The sequence below is a fragment of the Trametes versicolor genome, assembly GCF_000271585.1.
Source record: "Trametes versicolor FP-101664 SS1 unplaced genomic scaffold TRAVEscaffold_18, whole genome shotgun sequence".
In the NCBI taxonomy this organism is placed as follows: Eukaryota; Fungi; Basidiomycota; class Agaricomycetes; order Polyporales; family Polyporaceae; genus Trametes; species Trametes versicolor.
The window spans coordinates 67,173-94,620 of NW_007360338.1; the positions used below are offsets into that span (position 1 = coordinate 67,173).

Below are 27,448 nucleotides of genomic sequence, written 5' to 3' on the forward strand. Positions count from 1 at the left end.
GAGTGTGGGGACGAGGCTTGGGCGGCCTGCAATGAGGTAGGCGGCGTAGGGGAGTGCGAGGAGAGATGGACGTTACGGACAAGGTGTCTGACCACCGTCCTCCGGGGGCAGCGCGCTCCTCCGGGGCTATGTGGGCGTCCCGCTCGCCGCGTGCGACTGAAAGACGTGCTGCCACTAGAATCTTGGAGGGCGCACCGGATCGCGCAGTTGATATGTGATGGCGACGCCGTGCGTGCGGGGTTGGTGTGGGTGAATCTGCACTGCATCCTCGAGCTTCGCCATGTCTTCGCTGACCTCGGGAGAAGAATTCAAGGTGTATTTGCGCAAACAGGAGGAGCGTCGGTCCGAACCTTGTGGCGGTGAGTTGTTATGTAGGGCGCTTCTTTCAATCTCGGGTTCTCTGTCACCGCCATCATCTCTCTCGCCCTGGGTAGGCAGACGATAAGTGTGAGATCACATATATTGGTCTCATGCCACATTTCTATCAAACTATAGTGTGTCGCTTGAGGTAAATGCTGCGGGGGCCGCAATCGAAACATCAGAAAACCAGCACATTTTAGGCCTGGTTAGGACACCTCACCGGTGCATTCAAAGGTGGCCATAGTATGGCGTTGGAAAGAATCGGGTTCAGTGAAAACGCGAAGGTGAGTCTTCGGGTTAGCGCCTGTTTTTGTAATGGACACTCACGTTGAGGACCATGCCAGAGCCACGTCTTTGAAGCATGCCACTGGCATACCCACGCAGCAACTCCATTGGGATGCACGACAGATGTTCAAGCTTCGGCTTGACTTCTATCTATTGAGAGCCCGTCGCATTCAAGAAAGCCGGGCATCTGCGGGTGTCTTTTAGTGGTCTCTGCGCCCGCACCCTGGTCGTACGTCTAGATGAGGCGGAGGCGCCGGATCAACGCAAGGCCAATCAATTGCATCCCTTACATTCTGCTGACACCTCATACGAACGTTCATGAAGTAGCTCAGCCGGCCATGAGATCAATACGTACGTCATAGCGGTGCCTACACATTCCTCCATTCGGCGACGTCCGACGTCGGACATCGTCTAACTTCAAAGGTTAGCACTTTTCCATACCAGCGCGGTTCAAGCTTCACTGATAGCTACTTTTCTGAATTAGTATGCTGTATAAGGACGTCAACGTGTTATCGTTCCACTCCCGGAAGAATCGCATCCGCGGCTTTCCCGACGCCGACGAACATGTGCCATTTCAACGTGTGGCTGAGCCAGTGCTCCGACGTGCGCTCGCTCCCCCTCGGGCTATGAAGCGCTTCTACGTACTCACCTTCGGTCACTCAACGGCCACCACGGCGGATGTGAGAACGGCCTCTTTGGCGGTTGCACTGAAGTCCAGGCATGTAGCAGAGCCCTCTCGAGTGGTGTCTTTCACCTACACATCGCCCCCGGGGATGACACCATTGAAAGCTTGCTTTGGCTTTACGTTCGCAGATGTGGCCGACGATGCCGAACCTCAACTAGTATATATATATATATATCAGTCAGCGTAGACTATGAGTTGGCAGAGCTCACTGCAGTTCTAGCATTCCTTTTTGCTTCTCCTTCCCGCTCTGATTACTCGACATGTTCAAGATTGTCTTCGTACTTGCCGCTCTCGCATGTTGCGCGGCGGCTCAGAACGTGATAATCGCCGCCCCTCCCGCTCTTGCGACGGTCTTCCCCGGACAATCCATCGTCGTTGATATCGATCGTGTGGTTCGTCAGAGTTGTCTTCTGTGTCATCGCCCTAGCTGACTTTCTCCCTAGCCCTCTCTTACAGGCTCCCAGGACGTCGCTGTTGCCATCGGCATCAAGTCCTGTGTGGGCCTCGCACCCGCGGGGACCTGCGACGGCGTTGACACCTCTGGCGACATCGGCACCCCGCTCTTCTCCGGCCCTTACACACCCCAGCCTGTGGGGAACGGCCACTCGGACCTCTTCCAGAACTTTACGGTCACAATTCCGCAGTTCCTGCCCGAAGGTGCAGCCGTGCTCTCCGTCGCGCACTTCGGGCTCATTATTGTAAGCTTCTTTGCTGGCGGGGACATGAGCGCGGGAGGGAACGCTGACGCTTACGTCTTGGGCAGGGAGAAGAGCCATTCCTCGAAGTGGTCAATCAGACTGTGATCATCGGGAACGATGCGGCGTTTTAGGGCGAGCCGCCTGAGCCCGTAATATATATACCGTAGTAATAATTTGTGGAGGGTCATCTTCGACGCAGTACTCATGGGCAGACCTGTGAAACAAGTTCTATGCGCAATTGTCTTCGAACCGATCCGTGTCCACGCTAGTAATATATTATTTTGAAAATGACATACAAGTCGATTGGTTCCTTGCCGTGGGCTGTCCGTGCCTGGGCGCCGCATATTTGAACAGGCACGTCACCGGCGAGAGAGCCGACGCAACGGAGACTCAAGTACGGTGCCCTCGGAAAGGACCCCCGACATTGCCGCCAAAGGCCTGATCCACAAAGTTGAAAAAAGGCAATGTCTGTCCGGTGGATCAGGCCTTTGGCGCCCTGATTTTGTCCGGGAATACACCAGGCCTACCCGAGTTTTCGTGAATTTGTCCGGGCCAGATCAGGCCTAATCGAGCACGTGCTTCGAATAGACGCCAAATTTCGACTTTTGCGGGTCTAAAAGGCTACAAATCGGGGCAAATGTCCGGTTTGGCACCAAGCCTCACCCAGCCTGGCGTCAGTATGTCCGGAAAATGGCATCAGGCATAGGCGATTTTCGGGTCTTTTTTGTCCGGTTTTGCACCAGGCATAAGGGTTGCGGTCCTCAAATTTTGTCCGAAAACGGATCAGGCCCTTGGCAGAAATGTCGGGGGTCCTCCTCGGAAGCGGGGAAAGGCACGGGTGGCTGTACGTGCGTAAAAGGCCGCTCGTCCAGTTTGACGGCAGGGGTTCCCGACGACGGCTCTCTTCGCCGAACGTGCACCCACGAATAAGAATGTAGTGTCCCTTGCATACGAATCGGAGAAACCGCTCGCCTTCATCTTCAGACACTGTAAACGCCTCCGACACGGATACGCCACTGCGCCCCCCCCCCCGACAATGACCCGCTGCTGAACCGCCCGTCGACAAGTCAGAGGCCGTAGTACTGTTGTGCATTGTCCACGGGTGTCCGGGTATCCGTGCGTTGATTCGGAATCGACGCATAGAGTCCCACGCAGTTGCATTCCAGCGCCATGGGGCGTCGCGTTCTGACAGCTCATGCGTATGAGCGCAAGCCCGGGGACTAGTTGAAACGCCCTCCCTAAGGCGCGCTATGCAGGAGTTGGAGCAGTGGCGTTCGGGAGTGATAATGGCCTTCAGGCCGTGTGCATAACTCTCACCTCTTGACGCCCGGCATACGTCGTGCTAGAGGCCTCGGTAAGAGAAGAGCCAGAAACAAAGCCTTCCGGGTGCGACTTTGCCAGACCGTCGGAGCCGCAGCCGCCCTGCGCGAACGTGCCAATATCTCAAATGCTTGTCCTCCCGGGGTGATGAAACGTGTTCGCATCTCGCCAGTTTCCCAGGAGCCTGACATTGCCGATGGCTGTTTGCGCTAAAAATGGTGAGTTCACTCGAAAACGAATGCGTCCCATAATTCCAAACCATCTGACCCGCTGGGACTGCGACTTTCCGGCGGACTCTGGCGGACGGCCCTCGGCGCCTCCTATATACCGGTGGCCAGATAGTAATGTAAGCGCCGTAAACGCCCTGATATGGTAATGCCTCCACTGGGCGCCTCGCGTTCATACTCCCGGTGAGAACACTGTAGTATCTACTCCTGGCTAGTTAGACTTCGTAAAACAAGCACAGTGGTGCTCGCAACCTCAAATTATAAGATTTATGCACATTTCTATAATATTTGGGACAGGTTTGAAGCCATAGAGAGGTACTAGGAGTAAAACCTTACTACTAATCTTATTAACTTGTGAGGGATGTTATAACGGTGCTCATACTTGTACAGCTTCTATTTGAGAGTGATAATACTTTAAACATGGCTCTGAAGCAGGTTTTAGGGATGCGCGCGCGATAACAATGTTTGGGGGGGCACGCGCATTGCGCACGAAGTCGCGCCTCGCGCGCCGCGCGTCGCGAGGTCGCAATTACCTCGTATACCTCGCGCGACTTCGCGCGAGCAACGCGGGCACTGCGCTCACCATTATTGACGTTCAGGAGAGGATTATATACTCCCGCGCGCGTGCAGAATCTTTCTGATTATTATTTACTTGCATTTCCACCGCCCATAATGAGTTCAGTAGCGCCCGGTAGGAGGGCGCTTGATTACGGGTTTATCTCGACTTACCTGCCTCAAAAGGTAGGTGCCTCCTGTTATCTCCCTGATTATCGCACCTGTGTGTCACCATTTGATCGGTTAGTTAGCTAGATAATCACATTGATGTCTCCTAGCTAATTAGCTAGATCTACTAACAGGCCCCCCCACCCAGCGATTCACCCAGCATTCAGCACTTAGATCGTGGCCTACAAGTACTGTGCCCCCGATACAGTAAGTAGACTAGATTAGATAGATCCCTAAGCAGTAGATAACAATAAACGACTGATAACGAGATCAACGTCCGAGAACGCCGGGCGTTGAGTATCCCATCAGCGCCCGCCGTTGATGCCGTCGGCAACGCTGCCTCCCGCGTTGTCCAGACCTCGCGTGACGTCGTCGCTGACGGCGCCGACGCTCCGCCCCCTGGGCGCTCTCCCGCCCGCCTCGTCCCAATCTGGTAATGAGTGCCTCGGGTACCAGGATGCCCTCCCCCGGCGGGCCATAGCTCCTCTCCCCCTGCTCCGAATTACACCGTTCTTTTTGTAATGTGTGCGCATTACATGGGGCTATATAACACAATTTTTCTGACGCTTATACGTACAGTATTCGTTTATACAGTCAAGGAATACACTAAAGGGCACTTTATGAGACAGTACCTCCCCTGTAGGGACATATACCGACCTGTAAAATGCCCGTAAACTGTGCCCCTACATAACTATAACATATTGCTACTGAGGGAGTATTTTTGCGCGCACTTTGGACCAGCGGAAGCGATGGAGTACCATGTTCTCCTGCTGCCAAACATGCCATTATTACTAACTCCCTACAAGTCTCGCGCTCCTGGCGCGCTCTGATCGGGCTTCATTTTTGCGTTAACTATGGTACATATAGCTATACTACGACTTACGGGGGCCGATCCTTGGCTCCATACAGCAGGAGGTCACTTTGACTATCAGGGGTATGTTTGGGGGACTGATTACCTGATATCATACGGCCTGCGCTACACTACTGCTATACAAGATATACCATTAAAAGGCCCCATACTCTACGCATATTCTACAGCAAGAATCATGAATTTCCGTCAAGATACGCAAAACATATGGGGAAAACAGTCACCGGAAATCCCATTGTGCATGTCCATGCACGAAAATGCGTTGCATATCTTGCACAAGTGGTGCATTTCCAGCTTGTTCTGGGCGTATCTCCTGCGCATCGTCATGGAATTGGATGATTCTTGCTGTGAAATATGCGTGCTGTATGGGGCTTCCAAATGATATGTTTGGAATAGCATTATCACAAAGGATACCGTATGTATCAGGTAATATGTCTACAAAACATACCCCTGATGGTCAAAGTGACCTCCCCTTGCATGGAGCCGTAGATCTGCCACCAAAAGAAGTATTATAGCTCAGGGTACGTCATCTAAATGGCTTAATCGAGCCCGATTAAAGCGCGCCAGGAGTGCGAGACTTGTAGGGAGTGAGTAGCATAGGTATGCTCAGCACGAGGAGAACATGTTACTCCTTCGCGCCCCCTGGCTCAAATCACGCGATACAAGTTGCGTTCAGTAGCTATATATTATATCGGTATAGGAGTATAGGTTTTGAGCATTTTACACGCTGATATGAGACCCTGTAGATGTGTTCTTACTCTACAATGGTACTCTCCCAGTAATCCGTATCTGTATACACACGTACTTAACTTAGATACATCGGATTAAGTGCGTTATGTAGCCCCATGTAATGCGCACACATTACAAAAAGAACGGTGTAATTCGGAGCAGGGGGAGAGGAGCTATGGCCCGCCGGGGGAGGGCATCCTGGTACCCGAGGCACTCATTACCAGATTGGGACGAGGCGGGCGGGAGAGCGCCCAGGGGGCGGAGCGTCGGCGCCGTCAGCGACGACGTCACGCGAGGTCTGGACAACGCGGGAGGCAGCGTTGCCGACGGCATCAACGGCGGGCGCTGATGGGATACTCAACGCCCGGCGTTCTCGGACGTTGATCTCGTTATCAGTCGTTTATTGTTATCTACTGCTTAGGGATCTATCTAATCTAGTCTACTTACTGTATCGGGGGTACAGTACTTGTAGGCCACGATCTAAGTGCTGAATGCTGGGTGAATCGCTGGGTGGGGGGCCTGTTAGTAGATCTAGCTAATTAGCTAGGAGACATATATGCCGGTCGCCTAGCTACTTAGGGTGGGAAATGGTGACCCCCAGGTGGATTATCGCTCACGTGAGTCTGCCATCACAGTCTGGCGGACTCCGGCGGAGGATTGTCTCCCAGTGGGTCAGATGCTCTCCATAATTCTTGTCGAGTGCTCACCACTGTGTAACATGGTAGCGTTAGCCCCGCGTCCTCAGGACAAATCGTTCGCCAATGCGGGCGCACATCTCTGACGGACGCTGGCATCCTCCGTTGTCGCTCGTGAACCAGCCTCATCATTACAAGCGCGGCCGCCGTCCACGAAACCCCCACGCTCCGACCCTGCGCGTTAAGTCGTAATGCCCGCCCGCTGTCCGAGTGTGTTGATATCCTTGCCGGCCGTAGCGGACGTGCCTGACTGTACTGCTCGCAGTCGACGGCCCTTGGTTCCGCCTCGGTGTCTCTGCAGGCATCCCAGGGTATGGCGTCTCCGGTCGTGCTCGTCTATCAATCCAAGACGTATATAAGTCCTGCCATCCGACCTCCAAAAGTCAACGGACCACTCCTCGGCTCGTCTCCTCTCAATCCACGACTCACCGGCCAGACAAGATGAAGTGTACTCTCGTTCTCGCTGCGCTTGCTTCCCTCGCGGCTGCCCAGAGCGTGGTCATCCATGCGCCGGCTCCCCAGTCGACGTTCTCGCCCGGTGACAAGATGGTCGTCGACATCGAGCGAGTGGTACGGCCCTCCCATACACCGTCCGTGCTCTGTGGGATACTTACGCGGACCTTTGATAGAACAACCTGATCCTCTCGACCGACGTGTCCATCGCCATCGGGCTCCAGAGCTGCGCCGACGACGCTACCGAGGGCAACTGCAGCGGCGACGGCACGGACAGCCAGATTGGCAGAATCTTGACCTTTGGCCCGTACGCGCCGGGGTCGGTTCCTGGTACCCTCGGCTTCGCCCAGAACTACACCGTGACGGTTCCTGCGGACTTCCCCAAGGGAGATGCCGCGCTCTCCGTCGCCCACTTCTTCTTGCTGGGAAGCGAAACCGTGCGTGCGCTTGTTGGGTGCATGTCAAGATGTGTTGTGCTAAACGTGCTGGGGAAATTAGATAACTGCTACGGCGCGCATCGAAATCCGAAGCGAGATCATTACCATCGCCTAAGTATTTGATGACTTGAAGATCTTACGTTCCATGTAAGTTGTCCACTGCTGTCCACATGTGTTGTGTTTCTGACTGTCGGATATTTAGGGTATGAGGCGGCCACGAATCGTAGAGAGGGTCGAAGAGAAGTCTTACTTTAATAGTGTTGCCATTCTTATGCGGTCAAATTCAGTAGTGCTTACCGTATAATCATCCGTCATGCATTGTGATCCAACTATCGATTGGTGTGGTCGTGGAGGCGGTATCGCATACAATTGATCTTTCCGTAAATCAGCAGTTACGTGAGCTAGATACAGTAGAGTTAGAATGCGAAGTGATTTGAGTATCACCGCTGCGCCATGGAACAGACGTACCTCGATGTTTAGAGAAGAGCGACTTCCTTTACATCCCAAACCGCATGTCCCCGCTCTACGGTGTCTCCTTCCCGCACGCCTGTCCAAGCTGCGTCGCAAGGAATATCGAAGTCTCCGACCTGCCCAACCTTCTTCCATCCTTCATTCGTCCACGACCATCGTTGAACGGATACGTCCTTTCCGTCTCGGACGATACCCTGGCAGTGCTGTCCAACGCGCACAATAGCTCCTCGTCTGGCCGTTCCTGTCGTAGAGTCCTCGCGCATCTGGAGGAAAATCGCGACGCGCTCATCCGGGCGTGGGCCGCCCACGGAAAGTATAGGAAGGGACTTCCACGCCTCCTCGTACTCGCGCACTTCGCCGCTATCGGGGTGGGCCATGTGCCCGCGCTCCAGTGCGACGTCCGGGAGGGTGGGGTGGGGAAACATGTCGCCCTCGTCCGTCTCCTTCTCCGGATGTTCCGTGCGCGAGCTGATCTCGTGCACCCACTTGCCGCGCTCTGGCGTGCCCACGGAGAGGCCTCCGATGCCCCATTCGAGTGCGGTGAAGAAGCGCTCGGCGGACGGCGCGGAGTCGTCGGAAGATGGGCCAGAGCTAACGTTGAAGAAGCGGAGGTCGACGAAGTGTCGGTTGGGTGTGGTTAGGACGAGCGTGGATGTTGGCTCCGAGGCTTCATCCGGGAACTAAGCAAAGCTAAGTGAGCATGTTGACTCACACCTGCAAAGCGTAACAAAGTGCGGCACGCACCCAACGGATATACAGACGCTCTGAGATAGACATGGCGACGTAGAGCGTTGACTTCGGAATAATACTGGCTCGTTCAAGGCGGTAGCACTCCCTTCACGTTGGCCGGGTGCTGGAGTTAGTGAGGGGGCTGTAAAGGCGAGATGTCAGAAGCTGAGATTACGATAACTGCACGGTCGATTTGGGGCAGGCCCGGTGAGGCGCTTAAAGATGCATATCGTCTTGCAGATACATGATGTCCAATTCGATGAGCCATGCGAGCAGTATGGATTTAGAGGCATAAGCGACAAGACGTTGGTGATATGTTTTTGCTGCATTAGACGAAACCTATGATGAATGAGAGAGGGAGTGGCGGGCAGGCACGCCGGTGTTGCGTTGTGGTTTCGTCTGAGTCGCATCTAGCAAGGAGGCGCCGGCTGTTCCCGAGATTCCCGATCTACAGCACTTTGCCTAAAGATGGGCCTCTCTCTCGCCTCATTCAATCTCAACCACCTCTTCGTCCCCCTTCGCTCTGGCCGCCATACATCTCTCTCGCTCGCGTGTACAACAACTATATGCGTCTTATAATCAAGAAGCATATTTCTAGCGCGTATGTTGAAGCTCGGCGAGTGAAACAGAGTCCCCGAGGCGACCGGTGACTATTATTATGGTTGCACACTCAACCCTACTGCGCTTGCAGCCCTACTTGTTTCTTCGGAAAAGGTCCCACCATAAATCAGCTATGACGGTGTGAGCTCTGCACCTCAAGGTTACTGTGACAAGGTAAGCTCTCCGCCATCATATGTCGGACCGGCCAATGAAGACTGAACATACAACCAGTCCCGATCGTGATGGCTGGCGCTGAACCCCAGCCACCATGAGCAGGCAGCCTCCGCTCCCCGCCATGTCAGCCCCGCTCAGTATATCATTCAACGCTGAGGCTTCATGCATTTCTCCGTTGCGTTGCTCTCCTCCCAAGTTGTGCTCTCAGTTTTTCGCTCTCTTGTCAACACTTCTCTATCATGTCTACACTCGCTCGCCAGTTCAACGCCAACGGCCACGACGGCGCCTTCCAACTCCCCGCCGAAGATGAAAGCATGCACACATGGCCCTCGGTATCCGAAAGTTTTCTCATGGCCCAGCTAGAAGAAGAGGACGATGACGTCGACCTCTACTACTTCAGCGCCGACTCGGATTCATCGATGAGTAGTATTCCTGGAGAGGCATCATCTGTGCAAGACATCGAGGTTGAAGAAGAGATGATGCCTGGCGGCTGGCCGGCCGCTACGGCGAGTAGGATCTCTTCTCCCACTCCCTGGAAGCCATCCCGTGTTCGTCCACAGTCCATCATAGTGGATGGCCTGCGGATCACGGTGACCCTGCCTGAGGACGAGTCGTACGACTGCGATGATGGTCATTATCTGGTGGGGAGCGACTCCGCTGCTTCGTTCTTCACAGCATCAGAGAGCGTCATGGACATCCAGCTCCTCTCTGCTTCCCCGACAAATGACTTCCTCTACGTCCCGGCCCCGGTCTTGGCTCCATCGCCCTCGGTCCTGTTCATCCTCGAGGAATTCGCCTGCTCCCCGCCCCTTCCAACGCTGTCATTCGACGACGACGGCGAGGCGAACCTGTGGGCAATGTCGAGGTCCCCTTCTTCGGTCGGGTTGCTCACGCCCCCCGAGAACGACCTCCTGGCCCCTGGCATCGTACCGAGTCCCGAGTTCGCATCCAACTTCGCTCAGGCCGGATTCCCGGAGCTCGTATGTCATTCACTCCTGGCGCCTATCTCTCCTTCTCCGTCGCACTATCCTTGGTTTGATTCGCTCCTCGATGTGAGTACTATCCTCCTAATGTTCGAATGGGTGCTGATTTTGTATAGCAATACCTGCCCGACGACGAGTTCGCCGGCGCCGGACTACAGGATGAGCCTTATCCCCAGACATACCCGTTCTATAACGCGTCTACGCAAGTTCGTGATGAAGACGTACCCGTTCACAACGTACGTACTATCACGATTGTCGTGTCAGCCCACTGATCCTGATCAACACTCAGACCTTCGTCACCTCCGATCCACAAGAGTCTCCTCGCGTATCATTCGAGGATCTCTGGCATTGCGCACGAGCTGGTACCTTCACCGAAACCCTACCCACGTCTGGCCCCCGCGCGTGCGGGCCGGCGCTGGAAGTGGATTTCGGTGAAGCATGTACCATGATCTGCGCTACAGCCTCAACGTATGAGATGGACGATCTCCTGGGGCTCTATGCTCCTTCTGAGCCTGAGCCCATGGGTGTACGTGCTCCCGCATTCCTTGCGGAGGAGGCTCTACTGTTTGGCGAAGATGAGGAGTACTACCGTACCCCTTCTGCCATCGATCTCACCGGCGCCGGACCCCACCCAGACGAGAGGCTGGCGAAGGCGGCGCGGGAGACCTTTTGGCAGATGTGGACACGGCGGAGCGACGAAGACCTCGCTTTGTTCTTCAAGTGCAGTGACGACACTCCATCCGGCCTCCACATCTTCGTTGAGGGGGACGCACATCGCACCCCTCTTCCCGGCAGCAAAAATGATAGTAGCTTGATCCAGGTGAGATTTACTTCCTGATCGATGAGTCGGGACCCATGCTGACTTTGCACAAGCCTCTCGACCGGCCCTTTGGGGCGCGAGAGCAGGTCAAGCTAGAACATCGGGACGCTTTCCTCGAACTCTGGAACGAGTCCCTCAAGCAAGCTTATCTCTGATTTCTGGGCGACAGCCCACCGCCAACTTCTACGCAACGCAACCACTCGCTTTCTCTCAATGTTTTCCTCGTCGACGCTATTCACCTCTCACTACTCCACCGTCGCCCGGTACGGACTGGGTATCGGAACTTGGACCAAGTTCTACGCCCATCGTCCCTCGTCGACGCATCCGCACAATACCTCCACCATCGAGAACTCCCGTCTTCGAGGCCGCCGCTCACGGTCTCACCGACGCCGAGTTCTCGACGAACCCGACTCAAAACTCTTCTCCTCGACCTGGTTTCCCAGGAGTCTGACCACTAGACTCTCTGGATGTCCTCGTCGTCGAGCCTTCGTGTGCCAACCTGCGAGCGATCGATCGTGATCTTCGATCTGAACGCGACGCTCGCCAATTCGGCGGCACCCCAGGCCCCTTCCAAGTTCCCTTCCCCAATGCGACTACCTCGCCCGCTTGTGGTGTCTAGTCAACATCACAGTCAGGTGCGCGTAGACCTGCGCTGGATCGCCAACTCAAGTACGATGTCCCAGCTGTGCTCGAGACGGACCATCTCGCTCACGGACGACATCGATAACCCGAGCACGAGCGGTCTTGGCGGCCGCTCCTCAAGCGCTGGCCTTCGCGCTTCAATCATTCGTTTCGAATCGGGGGCTCATGGTCTCGAAGACCGCCCCGGATCGTACGCCTTTCTCTCATCTCCACTGTCGTCGACTATTCCTCCAGTCGCGACCTCAGTGACGGCGCGGGGCGTTCTGCCCGCGTAGTCCGGCTCAGATCATCACGAGCCACCTCTTCGACGGTCTCCTTCAACCCGAAGATCGTCTGGATTTTCTCCTGTTCCTATTGTCGTCGACGTTCCCTACAGTCTCGACAACATGTGACGACGCGGGGCGCCATGCCTGCCTCGTCCGGCTCGGCTCATTGCGAGCCACCTCTTCGACGGTCATCTCCGACATCAAGATTGTCCGGCCTGTCGACATTCGTTCATCGCCCATCCTTCAGTGTCTGGTACGTCTCTTTATCTTTTATTTGTATAGTGACGCGACGCTAACCCGCCTTCCGTGCAGATTTTCTCTAAGCTTCGCATGATTGCAAGCGTGCGGCGTTTAGAGCAAGACCGGATGCGACCGCTGTCCACTCCGGCGTGCCAACCTCGCTCGGACGGCTCGTTCATCGTTCATCATCGCATCGAGTGAGTGTCTCTCTACTCCCATCTGCGTTCCTTCGCTGACACCTATCGTCTAGTTTCTCCCAACGGGCACACGGATGCAAACGTGTTGTTCTTGGGGTAGATCGATGCCCGGGCTTCTCTTCTCAATGCATGGGGAAGACGAGCCTGTTCTTTGGCAAGCTGGCAGCCACCACCGCTGCTCTCAAAATGGACGATCTTTGTATCCTCCGGCTGACTCTGATCGTCTAGGTCTGGTACTCAGCTAGGCTTTCTCTTGCTCGCTTGGATCTACTCGCGCTCGTCCTCTCCAAGTTGTCCGGCCCCAACTGCTGGTCTCGCACCGAAACCACTGGGTCTTTGTCTCTTGTATTGCTCTCTTTCTCTCTTGCTGGCCCCCTGCTCTCGCTACCGGACTGGCTCCGATCTTCATCACCAGCACAGCTGGACGCAAATATTTTCTTGGTGCTAGGTAAGCATCAATCTCCCCTCGTCTTCATCGTTGCACAAAGGCTGACGCTAACTTCAGCACACTTGGTCTCAGACCACTTCGAGCGCGCCCGATGTCATTAGTACCGACTCGTCCTTTGTCTCTGGTTCGTGGGAGATGGGGGGTGGCAGACGTGCCATAGAGCCGTGTTGACGGATTTTTCATGTACAAGTCGTTCTCTAATAAACGGCTGTAACTTTCATCCTGAGACTGTGAACATTCTCGAATCAATCTCACCATAGTGCTTTCTGCTTGTCCTCGCCGACATGAGAAAACGGCCTTGACCAGAGCTAGGTGAGGTCGTGGCTGTGCTCGGGTGGCGGGAGGTGTGAGCGTCAAGTTCATGCCGCTCCAGCTTTGCGGCCGGCGGCCTTCTCTCCTTCCCTCCATCTCTCCGACGTCGAATATTCTGGGTATCTGGTGCGGGATATTGAATGCTTGCCTTGAGGCCTGTATACTATGCTCCGTTCCCTGCCGGCCTGCAGCGACCGCCCGCAAGGCAGTACTACATATGACTCCTGCCAATCGGCATCGACTATGCGAGTACTGCCGACTCGTACCAAGTCGACGTTCTTCTGAGATTCGGCCGACGCCCACCGGGGGCTCGGCGCTAGGCTATGCTCTATGAGCGAAGAGATGCCACGGGAATGGTGGGAGGACGCGCGGTGAGTACCTGACACCCTGCCTTCTGTGACGAGCACGAAGCTTAAGTTTGGACAGTAAGTAGCCCGCCATGACGAGATGAGGGGCGCATAGCCTCTCCCGAGCGTACTGGAAGACCGCGTGATGTTCAGGCACTCCCTGGGAGTGTATTGAGTCATGCTCGTGTCGTGAATCGCGCCCTGAGGCAAGAGGAGGCTTACAATTGCCTAAAGCCTGTCCTGCAGCGCCCCAACCAGCGCTGGGAACGAACGGTCGTGCCACTGAGCATTGAACATGACGTTTAACAACACACGATATGGTTAGATTCCGGAAACATCATGCGCAGCTCTACAGCGCTCATCCGGCGGGGAACCAGATGCCGCTGCTGTCCCCGCCACCGACGTTTCATCTGTTCATTCCCCGTGAGTACACGGCACATCACCTACCAAATGACCCCCGCTGACCGTGGGTCGCAGTGCATTGGCCGTTTTTCGCCGTTCGACGAGGCCCAGCTCGGCGGGCTTCGCTACACATTATTACGCAAGCAATCGTGTCCGCTCGGGCTGGTGTGCACAGCCTGGGCCAGGTCCGGCTTAGAGCGTCCGACGAATGGTGCTCCACCGACTGTTGGAGGAGGATATAAGCCCATGGCGCAGGACTGGAATCCTCAGTGTTTAAGCACTTTCATCCACTCGCCCACACACCCTCACTTTCGACCATGAAGTTCCTCGTCGTCCTTTCCGCGCTTGCTTCGCTCGCCGCTGCGCAGATGGCAGTCATTCGTGCTCCCCCCGCTCAATCCACATTCGCACCTGGCGAGCAGTTCATTGTCGATGTCGACCGACCCGTAAGTCGTCGCCTTCTCGTCTCAACTGCTGTGGCTCATGCTGGGTTTGCCTCCAGGATACTCTTACGGGCTCGCAGGAGGTCTCTGTAGCCATCGGACTCCTGAGCTGCGCCGGCCGGGCGCCGCCGGGGACGTGCGACGGCATCGACTTTACTGAACAAATTGGAACAGCCCTCTACGCCGGCCCATACGCACCCCAGCTCCGGCCTGGAGGCTCCGACCTTTTTGAAAACTTCACGGTTACTGTTCCTGAGGGCTTCCCTTCAGGGGCGGCGGAAGTAGTTGTCGCCCACTTCTCCTTGGTCGGAGTGAGTCTAAACAGGTTTCCTGATATGAAGTGGCTGCTAATTGTCATTTTGTACGCAGGCTCTCAACTGGCCCACGCTTGAGGTCCTCAACGAGACCGTCCACATCTCGTAATCCAGGACTTCGTCTACGCCCCCGCCTGTATTGTTTGGACGATTACAGTCATGGGACGTTTGTAGCATATACCCCCCTACTCGGTACAGTCGACGGACTTGTAATACTGTAACAACATAGCGTATAGTCCGGACGTCAGTATAATCCACAGTATTGCCCCAATCGTCCATGACGTCATTGCCTTTTGGCCGCGATAGTAGTCATAAATATTTTGAGGTTGCTCGCCCTGGCTGAGTCTATCCGACGTCTCTCCTCCTCGATGTCCACCCCAGCGAGATACACCTGCGAGATCGTCTTCAACCGCGCGGCGAACGTCCCGCTCGCTGACCTGAACGACTTCTCTTCCGACCCGTACATCCTTGCCACTCTCGCGCCTGCTCGACATGAAAACGCTTCCGGACCGGATTCCGAGCTCCCACAAACTATCACATACCGCACACCCACCTCGCGGAAGACTCTCAACCCGACCTGGAACACACGCTGGATCGTTTCGGGCGTACCTGCCTCCGGGTTCGAACTTAACCTCTCCCTGCTCGATGAGGACCCAGGCGACCGCGACGACAAACTCGGGAAGGCTACCGTCCGCTTTCCCGACCCGAACCTCGACCGCGAAGATGGCAAGCGGGAGTTCAAAGAGGGCTGGGACTCTGGCGAGCGGGAGTTCAAGGTGCACAAACGCCATGGGAGCGTGAGGACGCGCCTCGGGACGTATGTCGCGAAAGTGGTGACGCGCGGTCGCGTCGGACACCGCACTCGCATTATAGTGAGCGTACGCGTGCTAGGATCTGCCCCGAGTTTGGAGGAGGACGACGCGGGGCGCATATATACCCTCGGGCCTCGTGAGTTTCGCCTTGTCGCCGTTTATGTTATGCTTTGGGACTCACTATACTTGCAGACATCTTCGTACGGCATTTCTGCCCCTTGGCCACGTACCTCACGGGTGCCCGCTCCTTCATCGCGAATCGCATCCACCTCAGCGGACCTGTGCCCGCCGCTCTCCACCATCGCTATGTCGGTTTTGCGCCATTTATCAAGGCCATGTTCAAGGCAAAGGGCATCAAAGGCATCCTCCTCAACCGCACGCTGCACAAACAACATCGTACCATATACCGGTGGGACGCTAACACCATCTGGGGCGTTATTGGCGAGGAAGACAAGACCGCGCCCGACGGCGAGGGTAAAGAGCCCAGTGAGGGGGCCAAGAGAGAAGTCGCCTCCAAGGAGGAGGGCAAGCCTGACGAAGCGGTGGCGAGGAAGTTCCTGGACATGACCTCGTACGGCACAGAGGGACGGATATTCACTTATGTGATCCTGCTCGACGGCGAATGGCGCTTCACGGTTCGTGCATTTCCGCTTCGCCTCCTTGATTTTGCCGAAATGACAGGTTGCGCGCCGCTGCACAGGAAACCGGAGAGGAGTTTGCCATCCAGATGCTGAGCAAACACACCATGCACGCGGACGTCGCGCTCGAAATCGCGTTCAGCGGCGAGTTTTTCGTGCGCAGGGTGCATGCGGCGGAACCATCTTCGAAGAAACACGCTGCCGCCGCTGGGGAACAGGCCAACGGGGAACAGGCCGACGGCGACGCTGCACCGGCACAGGACAGCCATCCAGATGATGAAGAGCCAGACGTCGACACGGACCACCCTGACGCGAGCAGCCTGCCGCCGTCAGCGTACGAGCTGGTGATCGACAACGACTCGGGCACATACCGACCGAAGAAGGACCTCCTCCCTACGCTCGCCAAGTACCTCTCGCGCCCCGAGAACCTGGGCGCGCTCGGACGCGTGCGCGCCATGGACGGCTTCGACGAGAAGCTAAAGAAGTGGAAAGAGCAGCGGACGGAGGTGCGGAAACGCGCCAAGGGTGGAAACGCGACGAAGGGCGTGGTGCGGCAGGCGAGCTTCAGCTCCTCGAGCTCTGGCAGCTCGAGCTCGGACGAGGGCGACCGCGAGGCGGCCGAGGGGGCGAGGCAGGATGCCGAGGCCGAGCGGCAGAAGGGCGAGCAGGGGCAGGCGAGGCAGGCGGAGAAGGAGGATGCCCAGCGCGCGAAGGAGAACGATGACGACGATCAGGCGGCGCAGGAGGAGAAGCGCGATGTGAAGGGCGGAGAGGCGTGAGGTATGAGGGGGCGGTGTGCCGGGCTGCTTGGTGTGCTTCATATACCCGTATGAGTTGGACGACGTCTTGGACCTTGTAGAGCTTCCGCCGCGGACATTATCGTTATTTAGCACGATGTTGATGTGGTTTGCGTAAACAGATTATTGCATGGTATTATGACAACAATGAGAGTACTACTGGAGGGTATGGTATGTACAGGAGGAGCACGACGGGGATGTGAGAAGGCGAATAGTACGTCAATGAAAGCTACAGGGGTCCGTGCTGGTGTCCGAGTGGCTAGGTCCGAGAACAGTCAAAGTTCGTGAAAGTTCGTGTCCTCCGGAAACTCGCGCCGCAGGAGCGCACAGAGTTCAGCCGGCGTTCATTGAATAATCAACGTAATGTTCGCGACCTCCATGAACGGCATCGCGCTCGCCTACAAAGAAGCCACACGGTCAGCATCTCTCCTCATCCCAAGTGACTGAGAAGCTCGACTCACCCCAATGAGCGAGAAATGCGCGACGCCCAGGCTGGCCTGGCCAGTAGCGAAGTTGGCCGGGACGGTGACAGTGAAGTTCTGGTATGGGGGCTTCTCGTACTCCGGCGGGGGCGGGAGCTGGGGCGCGTACGTGCCCGTGTAGAGGACGTTGCCCAGCACCTGGGTGACGTCCATCTCGGCGCACGTCCGGTTCGCCTCGTCGCCGTACCCTGCGCAGGGCCAGAGGCCGATGGCGATGGCGACTTCGTCAGAGCCCGTCAGCGTCATCTGCGTAAGGTTGCCGTTAGGATGGACTAGTGAGTATGAGCGTGAACTGATGAGGTTGGGCACGCACGGGTCGGTCGACCTCGACGGTGATGTTGCTGCCTGGCTTGACAGTGGCCCATTCTGCAGGAGCGCCGATGGCTATGCGTTGGCCGAGCGCAGCCAGAGCGAGGTACGCGAAGGTGAGTAGATAGACGATGGGGTTCATTGGGATAGGGTTGGAAGGACGCGATCGCTACGACTGTAGCAGCGTATTTTGGCGGGGGTGGGGGTGTATGCTCGAGTCTGTGGAGAGACACTCGCTGTGGAGCAGCTCAATGGCCTTGCAGTCATGCCTTATATACTCGAGCCAAACGTAGTGGAACCCCCTAGAAGGCTGTGCTCAGTAGAATAGGTGAGGCCGACGGCAGGCTGGCCGCTGGTGTCATTGTCCCGGCACGAGGATGCGGTCATGCAACGTGTGTCCCGGGTATTGCGGAGCACATTCGTGCTCGGCCGTCCTATAGGGAGTCGGCGCCGGTCGAAGAAGAGGCTAGCTCAGAAGGAGCAGCAGGAAGTACCCGCCTCAGTCGCGGGCCAGTCTCGAGGCGGTCATGAGCTGGGCGCGTGTGAAGGTCCGAGTCGGCGGAAGCATTGAAAGACGGGTGGGCGGATGAACATGTGAGGCATATAAGTGGCTTTACTATGACTTAACCAGCTACCGTGCATGGGATTGTACCCTGCAAGCATACCGATAAACAACACACTGCAAAGGTAGCTGCCTTCGCTCAGTCGGTGGTCAGCGAAACACAGAGTTGTAGTTCGATTGATGGACGCACTGGGAAATCGGACAAGGCCGAAAAGCTTCCGACTTCGAGACGCAAGCTCTAGCCCGCGCTGGGAGTGGAGGACTCGGCCCTGTGCGCTACGATGAATAGCTCTCAAGGCTCCACTCCATGGGATCCACTATGGTCCCTCGCGGCCTAGTGCGCGACGGGATGATGCCTGTACAGTCTGGTACGTTGTGGGTTGAGAGCGACACGTATAGTTATGTCTTTCAACGGTCCGTAGAGTCTTATGTAGGAACGGTGCATCCAGGATTGAATGCAGGTCTAGACTTGCCGGGATATGTTTGTGAGACGAGCAGATGTCGCGGTGTTGCCAAGTCGTCTCTATGAGTATACATATGCGTGTGAAGCCAGGGAAAGCTGTTGAAAAGGTGTAGAAGAGATGAATGCAGCGGTCAAGCAGGCGGGTTGAGCAGAGGCAGATAGACGGCGGAGACAAGGTCGCGTCGAACTCAGCGCCTGCACGTCCCGAACACGCGTCGCGTTGATCACGTGCATCGTCCGGGGTCGAGCTGCGGGCGTCGTCGAAGGCTTGCAGCAGACTCGCCATGATACAGAGTCGCAGGCCGGCACAACGTGTACACATCCTCTGCATCCACTCGCGCTGGACTTGAGCTTGAGCTTGTCACCTGGAAACGACTCACTGCGCTGAATTACTGGAACCCTGCCTCTGCCAGTGCGGTCTGAGGTCATGTCGGGTTTCGCCTCTGTCTTCGTGATGGCGGTCTTGCTGGGGGCGGCGTCGTTTGGGACCGGCATGCTGCCTTTGTCGGTGGCCTTCTCAAGTGAGCATATTCTGCGCCATATATGCGTGCTGGTTGCTGAACTACCGATCGTGCAGAGGCCTCACTGTCCTCCCTCTCCGCTCTCGGGACCGGACTGTTGCTTGGGGCAGCTCTGGGTGTGGTCATTCCTGAGTATGTCGTGTTTGGAGCATATCGGTAGATTGTGTGTCTGACAGACTTCCGTGATTAGAGGCATTGAGACACTCGCTTCGTCTCGACATGCAGACGCGGCCTTCCCAACTTCAGCAATTGCGCTTTCCCTCATCGCGGGCTTCACCTTCATGCTTGTCGTCGAACGCCAAGTGTCGCATCACTCGCATGTACCCAGTGAGCCCAATGCACACCAGCCGCCCAAGCCGAATGAAGAAACCATCGTCGAATTCGATGTCGAACTCGGCGACTTAGAACGCACTGAGGCATACACCCCGGCGGAGTCGTCGCATACGCCCCCGCGACGAGTTGCCGTGGAGGTCTCCGAGCCGCGTGAGCGTGCGTATCCGCTGACTCTCGGCCTGGTCGTGCACGCGCTCGCGGACGGGCTTGCGTTAGGCTCCGCGTCGCTTTCCGACTCGGCAGCAGAACCGCCGACTGGCGGGTCCATCTCGGGATTATCTCTTGTTGTCTTTTTCGCTCTGGTTGTACACAAAGGTTCGTTAGATACCATCGCCGTACTCCGGGTTGTACGCTGACGGCACGTATCCTTTATCCGCATAGCCCCCACTGCGCTCGCGCTGACGACATCCCTTCTCTCCACCTCTCTGCCGCCGTCTCAGTGCAAAAAGCATCTAGCGATCTTTAGCGCAGCAACGCCTATCGGCACGCTGCTTTCGTATACGCTGTTGTCGTTCTTCGGAGCGGACAGTCAAGGCCGCTGGCCGGGAATAGCATTACTCTTCTCCGTACGTTTGCACATGTTACGCCCGCGATGTACATATGAGACACGCATGCTAATCTCGCATCTAGGGCGGATCTTTCCTATACGTAGCGACGGTGCTGCAACCGTCGCTCACCCATGCACACTCCGGCGCGGGGGAAGAGACGGCGTCGAAGACGCGACAACTGTTCCTCACCGTGGTGGGAATTTTTGCGCCGTACTGCGTCGCTGCTATATTGGGGGACGACCACGGCCACTGAGGAATTTCCATTCTGCATTCCGACACATACGCTCAGCCTCCGTGCATTCTGTTTTGGCTATTATTGATCAAGCCGCAGGCCGCAGCCATGCCCTACTTCGAGCGGCGCGACATGATGGCTATCGGGGATTCCACGAGCCCAGACGGGTGTAGCCTTGGCCCGGGAACCTTTCGAGTCGCACGGAGTTAAGGCGGTGAGGAAAGCTCTCGAACTACATCCATATCGTGTACGAGTTGGCGGGTTGTTGTGAATTCAGAGTACATATCGTCGATACATACGCTGTTGTGCGCTGCGTCATTCTGTCAGCCGCAGTGCGACCCTAGTGCGAACCTCGCACACCGCATTCGAGATGCCGATCCTTTGAGGACTCGGGACGGCGGCAGGGAAGGAGAATTTACGAGGTGGCGCTGCCAGTTGAGCGCTCCGGGCCCGGGGACGCACGCAAATCCGTGACGCTGGAGGCGGCGTCTGTGGCCGTGTGTGTTGAAGTCGCGTGTACGCTCCAGCGGCGTCTCTGACCCTCTCCTCCGTCCCCCGACCTCCCTCTATCTCGCCCACGCTCACGACCCCCCACGAATATCTCATCTGCCTCCGTCCCTCCCAACAACCCAACGACGTCAGTCGTCTCGCCTGACATAAGTGCTCTATTCTGGTGCGGCCAAATACGCTGCGCAGCTCTCAAGTGGCGCCAGTCCTCCGCTGCTCGCTTCTCTATTTCCCACCGCTCGCACCCTCATACCCTTGAGCCCACCTCATCGCTTTCCCGGACACCTCCATGGCCATGCCTCCCCGCAGAGTCCCCCCACCGAGCGACCACTACTATGCTGTGCCCCAAAGCCCATCGGGCAGTCGACGATATCAACCGCAACCGCAGCCGCCCTCCTTCAGCCAGCCTCAGCCGTCTAGCAGCCATCTGAGTCAGCGGAACGACACAACACAAGGAGTAGCCATTGGCCAGATTGGCGGAGGCTATGGGCCGTACTCGGTGCGTAATCTACATTGCAGAAGCTGGTGAAGGAGGAGGGACTGACGTTGGAGCAGTACAACCCCACAATGGCAAGCGGGCGCTATGGGTCCTCGAGGTTCAGCAATGCGCCCTCGGAAGCATCAATAGGCACGACAAACGAAAAGACGACGGCGTCCCATGTCCCGATCGCTGCGACAACGACGGTGCAGCAGTATCCGTACATGTGGGACACGAAGGACCCCGACCTAGACGACCCACTCCACAACCCTGACCCCGTCCGGGATGCTGCGCTCGACCGAAGCTGTGCGCCATTCTCGTCAAGGGGATGGATCAATGCGTCTGCGCTGGTGCTCATCGTCGCCGGAATCATCGTGCTCTTCGCGGGATACCCTATTATCGACCACTACATCCATGTGCAGCCGCAGGTCTCGGGCTTCAACCTCGGCGGTATCAACGCAACCGGGCAGGTGCCTCAGCTGACGAACTTCCCTTCTCTCATTGATGCCGACACGGACCAGTCGGCGTACTCGCGGACGGGTAACGATGGCAAGGCGTACAAGCTCGTGTTCAGCGACGAGTTCGAGCAGGACGGCCGGACGTTCTATCCCGGCGACGACCCATTCTGGGAAGCTGTCGACTTCCACTACTGGCCGACTGGTGACATTGAATGGTATGACCCGAAGCAGATCACCACGGAGAACGGGAAGCTGGTGATCACCCTGGAGGAAGCGGAGAACCACGACCTCAACTTCCGCAGCGGCATGCTTCAAACTTGGAACAAGTTCTGCTTCACGACCGGTTACATCGAGGTGAAGGTCAGCCTCCCCGGCAGTCCTCAGGCGCCGGGTCTGTGGCCAGCGGTGTGGACCATGGGTAACCTCGTAAGTGTGGAGCATCGCACTGCCACATAAGTTATTCAACTTCGTGTTATTTTAGGGTCGCGCAGGTTACGGCGCTACCACGGAGGGGACATGGCCGTACAGCTACGATGCTTGCGATGTCGGCACGTACCCGAACCAGACCAACAAGGACAATCAGCCCGAGGCGGCCATGGTCGGTGGTCCCGGCGGAACTCCGATCAGCTTCATGCCCGGCCAGCGGTTGTCCTCTTGCACATGCCCAGACTCCGACCACCCCGGTCCCAGCGTCGATGTCGGCCGCGGCACGCCGGAAATCGATGTCTTCGAAGCGCAGGTCGACGTCAGCCGCTTCCAGGGCGAGGTCTCGCAGTCGTTCCAGACGGCACCGTACAACTACCAGTACGAGTTCGTGAACACTTCCGACGTCACGCCGATTGTCGACTCCACGAAGACCAAGTTCAACTCTTACAAGGGCGCGCAGTACCAGCAAGCCGTCTCTGCTGTCACGGACATCGACAACGCGAACTATAACGATGCGGGTTACGCCACCTACGGCTACGAGTGGTGGTCAGATCCCAATAACCGTGATGACGGTTTCGTCACTTGGTACTCGGAGGGGACACCCGCCTGGACGATGACTGCGGCGACGATTGGTCCTGATACGACTACGGAAATCAGCCAACGACTGGTCCCGGAGGAGCCTATGGTGAGTGAATCCGATATGAGGGACCTCGAGGCGGCTTGCTGATATGTGCGCAGTACATTATCATGAACTTGGGCATGTCTCGTGAGTACCTCGTTGGCGGCCTCATGTTTGCGCGCTTCTCACGCTTCATTACAGCCGGATTCCAGCACCAAGATTTCAAGCACTTGACGTTCCCGAGCAAGATGTACGTCGACTACGTGCGCGTATACCAGCGAGAGGACGCCGGCGACGAGAAGTTGACGTGTGACCCGTCGAGTCATCCGACAGCGGAGTACATCACGAAGTACGCGTTCAGAATCTCTTATCTGTGTAACATAACTGACACCGGTCTAGTCATCTAAACGCGTACTCGAACCCCAATCTTACGACGTGGGACCAAGCAGGGTACACGTTCCCGCGCAACTCCAAGTACGACGGGTGCTGAGTGCGATTCCCGTCGTCTGCGCTATTTTCTTCTTGCATATCTTACTTTGTCGCCATCATCGCATCTTACGACCGTGCACGATCTCCTATGCATTCATGTACGTGTATACGTATACCGGACACCATGTAGTGTATATCATTTCCTCCGCACCACATCCATAGTACTTGGCCGCCTCCGTGCGGCCCCTCCTGCGAACGGACGCTCCCCTTCCCTCTAGTTTTTTGCTGCATGCCGGTGCCGATACGTAGTCGTACTCATGTCTGGCTCCCTGGCGTCGCCGTTACATACTAGTTTCACGCGCACGCCGCGAGTAGACGATGAATAGACGACCCGACCATTCCACACTCATCGTCCTGCAGGCCAGTGGCGATATCTGGATTTGGAGATGTATCACGTGGGCAGTCCGCGCGCGCTCGGTGTGCGGCGCGGAGGAGCTGCTCATCTTGGCTTGTCAATCCTCTGCATGCCGTCTTTCCCGCCATCCCGTCCTGCTTTCTCGCGGCCGCCGGCCAACACTACTCCTCAGCGTACAGGCTCTCTTATCTGTGACCTATGAACACGAACGTAGCGTTTACTACGCAAGATCGCGGCGCCGTCAATAAACTTAGCGCTCTAGCTAGTGGGATTGGTGCGCGGAGCAGCAGGGACGCGATGGTATCCGGACAAACGTACGTGGAGGCGGCTCTATGCGCATCAGAAACGACCCTGAGTGCTTGTTCGGGATCAGGGACAGTCGCTGGAAGGGACAGCCCATCCCCATAAGCATACCGGTACGTTCAGCCACCTCTGCGTGCTCTCCTCACCGCATGTCGGATTGAACGAAATCTGCCCGCGATGGTGAAGGCTTCGAAACAGAGAAACGGAGCTGGAGCTGCTAGCAATCCGTACAGCGGCCGCTTTAGCAACAACCTCCACGGCGCGCGGGCGACGAACGGTTTCGACGACATGTCCGGCAACCACACAGCGAAGAGAACGGTGCTTAGCTCTGGTTCTTCAAACAATTCCAATGTCGCAGGGTACCGCTCGACTGCACAAAGCAAGCGACAGAAGCTGGATCATGCTGCAACATCGGAATATTTCTACAACGGGAGTGAGTACCTTCAGAGGTTCTGCGTACCATCGTGTGGCTTGTGGCGGCGATGCTGATTCGCACAGGCGCCGGCACCGGGAAGAACAAGGGCAAGGGCAAGGGGGCCGCACGCGACGAGCCCGAGGAAGTGCCCGACAGCGAGGAGGACGTGGGCCAGCCCGTCGCGCGCGAGCAGCTAACTGGGAAGTACAAGGAGAAGGAGTCTACCCCGGACCCGATCGACTGCATCCAGTCCGATGAGGCGCGACCGCGGTCCCCAAAGCAGCATGCGTTCGAGAGGCTGTCTCCAAAACCCAATGATAGGAGAATTCCACCGGATGGTCCGGCCACGGCGCATCTGCGTACGCGGATCCGAGACAGGGAGAGCAAGGTGGTAGATGTGGATGCGCCCAGCGAGGAGGATGAGATCCAGCCCGCGGTATTTAGTGATGTCGATGACGGGCCGCCGCACGACAAGGTCGCTGCGACTCCGAACGGCCGATTGCGCATCCCCAAGGGCGCTGTGGCAAACAAGATTCCTATGTTTGAACAGCAGCAGGGGCCGTCGCCACCGAGGCCGCCGAAGCCCCAGAAGAATGCGATACGAACGATTGACTTCACGCAGCCGTCCGTAAAGCAGGCGATGAAGCCCAAGGGGGGCAAGGTAGGCTCTTTCGCTGACACGAAAACTAGTCGAATTCACAGCTGATTCAATTACTTGTGCGACTGTAGCCCGTGCCTAGTTTGGCCCAGTTCTCTGCTAGGCCGCTCGACGTTCTAGCAACAGCACCTTCTGGGTTCAAGGTTGATGCGGGATTGGCGATTCCTTTTCCAATGGCATTGGAGGCGATCTCTGTGGGCTGCGGCCTCTCAACCTCCGATTCCAACGGTGCCAGCACACGCCTATATGTGCACGTTGAATACGCGAAGGCTCGTAACAAATATACGCTCGCCGTCCTACAAGGTGTAGACGGCCGGTCTAGGTTTGCCGAGTTTAATCTCGATCGGGACTTCGATTCGTTCAAGGTAGGAGTAGCATCATAGTCGCTACCCACGCTTGGATGCTTACCAGGCGCAGTATACGGAACCGGAATTCAAGGAGGGCGCCGCTGTGGTCATCCAATTACAATCCACTAAGTCCGCCATCTCGCGGCCGGATTTTCAGCCTGGTGCGCCACATCTACTAGGCTGGTATCGTCATCGTTGTTCATGACCATGTTTCCGGTGTGCCAGGCGGTAGGCATGCTACCGGACTGGTTTCACTGAAGTTCAAAGTGCGACACCCAAGCATGAACGGTTCAGCTTACCCCGATTTTGTGAACGTGCTCAAGAAACAGATCTCGAAGAGCGAGGCGATGAGGTAAAGGGCTCATCCGGCTGCATCCGAGTCGTCATTGACCACATGCACAGGGGCCCTGCATCAAGCGGATGCTGGGAAACGGTAGAGATGGCAGCGGCTCTCAAGACCGGTGAGAAGACAAGGAATGCAAAGCCGAGGCGAAGTGAGGAGACCCCATCGGGCTCGGCCCCGCATGAACGGTATATATGCATGCTCGTTTCTGTCCCGATTGCTTGCCTGACCTGGTGATGTAGAGTGTACGGCGTAGGCCGGATGCTCACGCGACGAGCAGCACAGGAAACGCGAAAGTCTGAGCCACCAGAGAACCTAGACGAGCTGTGAGTGATTAGGCAACATTATCACGAACAGATTCGCTGACTTCGTTTTGACAAGTGTTCTTGTATATCCTCCATCGGGTACGGGTGCTGTTAACATCACCAGGGGTGACCTCAAACGGTTGGACAACGGACAATACCTCAATGACACTCTCATCGAGTTCGGGCTGAAGTACGTGTGCATATATGCTGCGCAGATAGATCCCCCGCTAATTTATGGCTCAGGGTCTGGCTGCACGAGCTGCAACAGGTTCAACCCGAGCTCGCAGAGCAAGTGCACGTTTTCAACTCTTTCTTCTTCAAGAAGCTCAACGGCAAGAAAGAGTGCGTGGTTCTTATACTATTGCATAACCTTAGCTGATAGAGACTGCCACAGTATCAAGGACACGTACCCCAGCGTCCGCAAGTGGACATCGAAGGTCGACATATTCAAGAAGAAGTACATCATCGTACCTATCAACGAGAAGTACGGTGCTGGCACATGGCCGTCTATATCCGCACTCAACTGTTATACTATTCTTGCAGCTTTCATTGGTACCTCGCAATCATTGTCAATCCGGAGAACATCCTTCACCCACCTCCACCCAAAGTGCGTGGCGCGGCGCCGCAGACCCGCAAACGCAAGCGTGAGGAGCAGCCCGAGTCTGCGACAGAGACAGCACCGGAGGAGGCAGCACAAGAAGAGGTGCCGACGGAAAGCCGGAGCGACACAGCGGCGTCAGAGCCCGCCCCAGCCACTCAACCCATGGCCGTCGACCACGAGAGCGAAGGCGAAGGCCAGGAAGTCGAGTCGATGTTGCGGTTCAAGCAGTCGTGCAGCATCACAGAGGCTGTTGCTGAGAAGAAGCCCGAGGACCGCTCGCGCTCCGCTACAGGCGACTTTGTTGACCTGGATGATGCAGAACTACAGTACCCTGCGTCGGAAGAGCCCATGGATGTCGACCCGCTACCGGTTCCGGAGAAGGAGAGTAAACCGCCCGATGTCGATGAGGCGACGTCCCCCAGCGTCGACGAAACGGCTACCGCTGAAGAGACGAGCATCGCTACCGAGCAGCCGGAGGCGACTGCAGAGTCAAGAGACGACGACGATTCTTCAGTTGAGGAAGAGTTAGAACGGAAGACGTCCGTTACAGATTGTGTTTCGTCTGAGTTTCCAGAGTGA

At 56.6% G+C, this 27,448-nt stretch overlaps 10 protein-coding genes across 10 annotated transcripts; 8 read left to right on the plus strand and 2 right to left on the minus strand.

Annotated features, from left to right (window-relative positions):
- Window positions 1–1,590: 1,590 nt before the first annotated feature.
- TRAVEDRAFT_137247 (uncharacterized protein) lies at window positions 1,591–2,159 on the plus strand (the record flags this gene model as incomplete). The annotated part of the gene is made up of 3 exons (XM_008047384.1): window positions 1,591–1,722; window positions 1,774–2,028; window positions 2,094–2,159. 3 exons carry the CDS (start codon window positions 1,591–1,593, stop codon window positions 2,157–2,159), a joined length of 453 nt encoding a protein of 150 aa, XP_008045575.1.
- A 4,890-nt stretch (window positions 2,160–7,049) lies between these two features.
- Window positions 7,050–7,474, plus strand: TRAVEDRAFT_103761 (uncharacterized protein; the record flags this gene model as incomplete). Its single annotated transcript, XM_008047385.1, has 2 exons — window positions 7,050–7,160; window positions 7,220–7,474. Coding segments are annotated over 2 exons (366 nt in total), but the record flags the coding sequence as incomplete, so codon positions are not given.
- Window positions 7,475–7,956: 482 nt separating this feature from the next.
- Window positions 7,957–8,728, minus strand: TRAVEDRAFT_137256 (uncharacterized protein; the record flags this gene model as incomplete). The annotated part of the gene is made up of 2 exons (XM_008047386.1): window positions 7,957–8,631; window positions 8,696–8,728. The coding sequence occupies 2 exons, from the start codon at window positions 8,726–8,728 to the stop codon at window positions 7,957–7,959; spliced, it is 708 nt and encodes a 235-aa protein (XP_008045577.1).
- A 965-nt stretch (window positions 8,729–9,693) lies between these two features.
- On the plus strand, window positions 9,694–12,830 carry TRAVEDRAFT_25027 (uncharacterized protein; the record flags this gene model as incomplete). The annotated part of the gene is made up of 7 exons (XM_008047360.1): window positions 9,694–10,506; window positions 10,554–10,673; window positions 10,727–11,257; window positions 11,877–11,892; window positions 12,276–12,418; window positions 12,478–12,602; window positions 12,656–12,830. The coding sequence occupies 7 exons, from the start codon at window positions 9,694–9,696 to the stop codon at window positions 12,828–12,830; spliced, it is 1,923 nt and encodes a 640-aa protein (XP_008045551.1).
- Window positions 12,831–14,428: 1,598 nt separating this feature from the next.
- On the plus strand, window positions 14,429–14,946 carry TRAVEDRAFT_137201 (uncharacterized protein; the record flags this gene model as incomplete). The annotated part of the gene is made up of 2 exons (XM_008047387.1): window positions 14,429–14,557; window positions 14,614–14,946. The coding sequence occupies 2 exons, from the start codon at window positions 14,429–14,431 to the stop codon at window positions 14,944–14,946; spliced, it is 462 nt and encodes a 153-aa protein (XP_008045578.1).
- A 290-nt stretch (window positions 14,947–15,236) lies between these two features.
- Window positions 15,237–17,097, plus strand: TRAVEDRAFT_75719 (uncharacterized protein; the record flags this gene model as incomplete). Its single annotated transcript, XM_008047388.1, has 3 exons — window positions 15,237–15,816; window positions 15,873–16,315; window positions 16,381–17,097. 3 exons carry the CDS (start codon window positions 15,237–15,239, stop codon window positions 17,095–17,097), a joined length of 1,740 nt encoding a protein of 579 aa, XP_008045579.1.
- Window positions 17,098–17,465: 368 nt separating this feature from the next.
- On the minus strand, window positions 17,466–18,012 carry TRAVEDRAFT_97950 (uncharacterized protein; the record flags this gene model as incomplete). Its single annotated transcript, XM_008047389.1, has 3 exons — window positions 17,466–17,513; window positions 17,577–17,843; window positions 17,911–18,012. Coding segments are annotated over 3 exons (417 nt in total), but the record flags the coding sequence as incomplete, so codon positions are not given.
- Window positions 18,013–19,221: 1,209 nt separating this feature from the next.
- Window positions 19,222–20,854, plus strand: TRAVEDRAFT_61621 (Zinc/iron permease). The gene is made up of 5 exons (XM_008047390.1): window positions 19,222–19,452; window positions 19,509–19,584; window positions 19,643–20,100; window positions 20,167–20,351; window positions 20,416–20,854. Exons 1-5 carry the CDS (start codon window positions 19,359–19,361, stop codon window positions 20,584–20,586), a joined length of 984 nt encoding a protein of 327 aa, XP_008045581.1. The 5' UTR covers window positions 19,222–19,358; the 3' UTR covers window positions 20,587–20,854.
- A 785-nt stretch (window positions 20,855–21,639) lies between these two features.
- On the plus strand, window positions 21,640–23,543 carry TRAVEDRAFT_137261 (glycoside hydrolase family 16 protein; the record flags this gene model as incomplete). The annotated part of the gene is made up of 5 exons (XM_008047391.1): window positions 21,640–22,434; window positions 22,490–23,119; window positions 23,173–23,200; window positions 23,255–23,402; window positions 23,453–23,543. The coding sequence occupies 5 exons, from the start codon at window positions 21,640–21,642 to the stop codon at window positions 23,541–23,543; spliced, it is 1,692 nt and encodes a 563-aa protein (XP_008045582.1).
- Window positions 23,544–26,345: 2,802 nt separating this feature from the next.
- Window positions 26,346–26,647, plus strand: TRAVEDRAFT_137200 (uncharacterized protein; the record flags this gene model as incomplete). The annotated part of the gene is made up of 2 exons (XM_008047392.1): window positions 26,346–26,458; window positions 26,512–26,647. Coding segments are annotated over 2 exons (249 nt in total), but the record flags the coding sequence as incomplete, so codon positions are not given.
- Between the last annotated feature and the right edge of the window lie 801 nt (window positions 26,648–27,448).

What these genes read in the sequence shown, in the direction of transcription:
- TRAVEDRAFT_61621 (XM_008047390.1), top strand. Translation starts at nt 19,359, where the DNA reads ATGTCGGGTTTCGCCTCTGTCTTCGTGATGGCGGTCTTGCTGGGGGCG. An exon ending in CGCTCTGGTTGTACACAAAG is followed by an intron (nt 20,101 to 20,166) that starts GTTCGTTAGATA and finishes TTATCCGCATAG; the next exon opens with CCCCCACTGCGCTCGCGCTG. An exon ending in GAATAGCATTACTCTTCTCC is followed by an intron (nt 20,352 to 20,415) that starts GTACGTTTGCAC and finishes TCTCGCATCTAG; the next exon opens with GGCGGATCTTTCCTATACGT.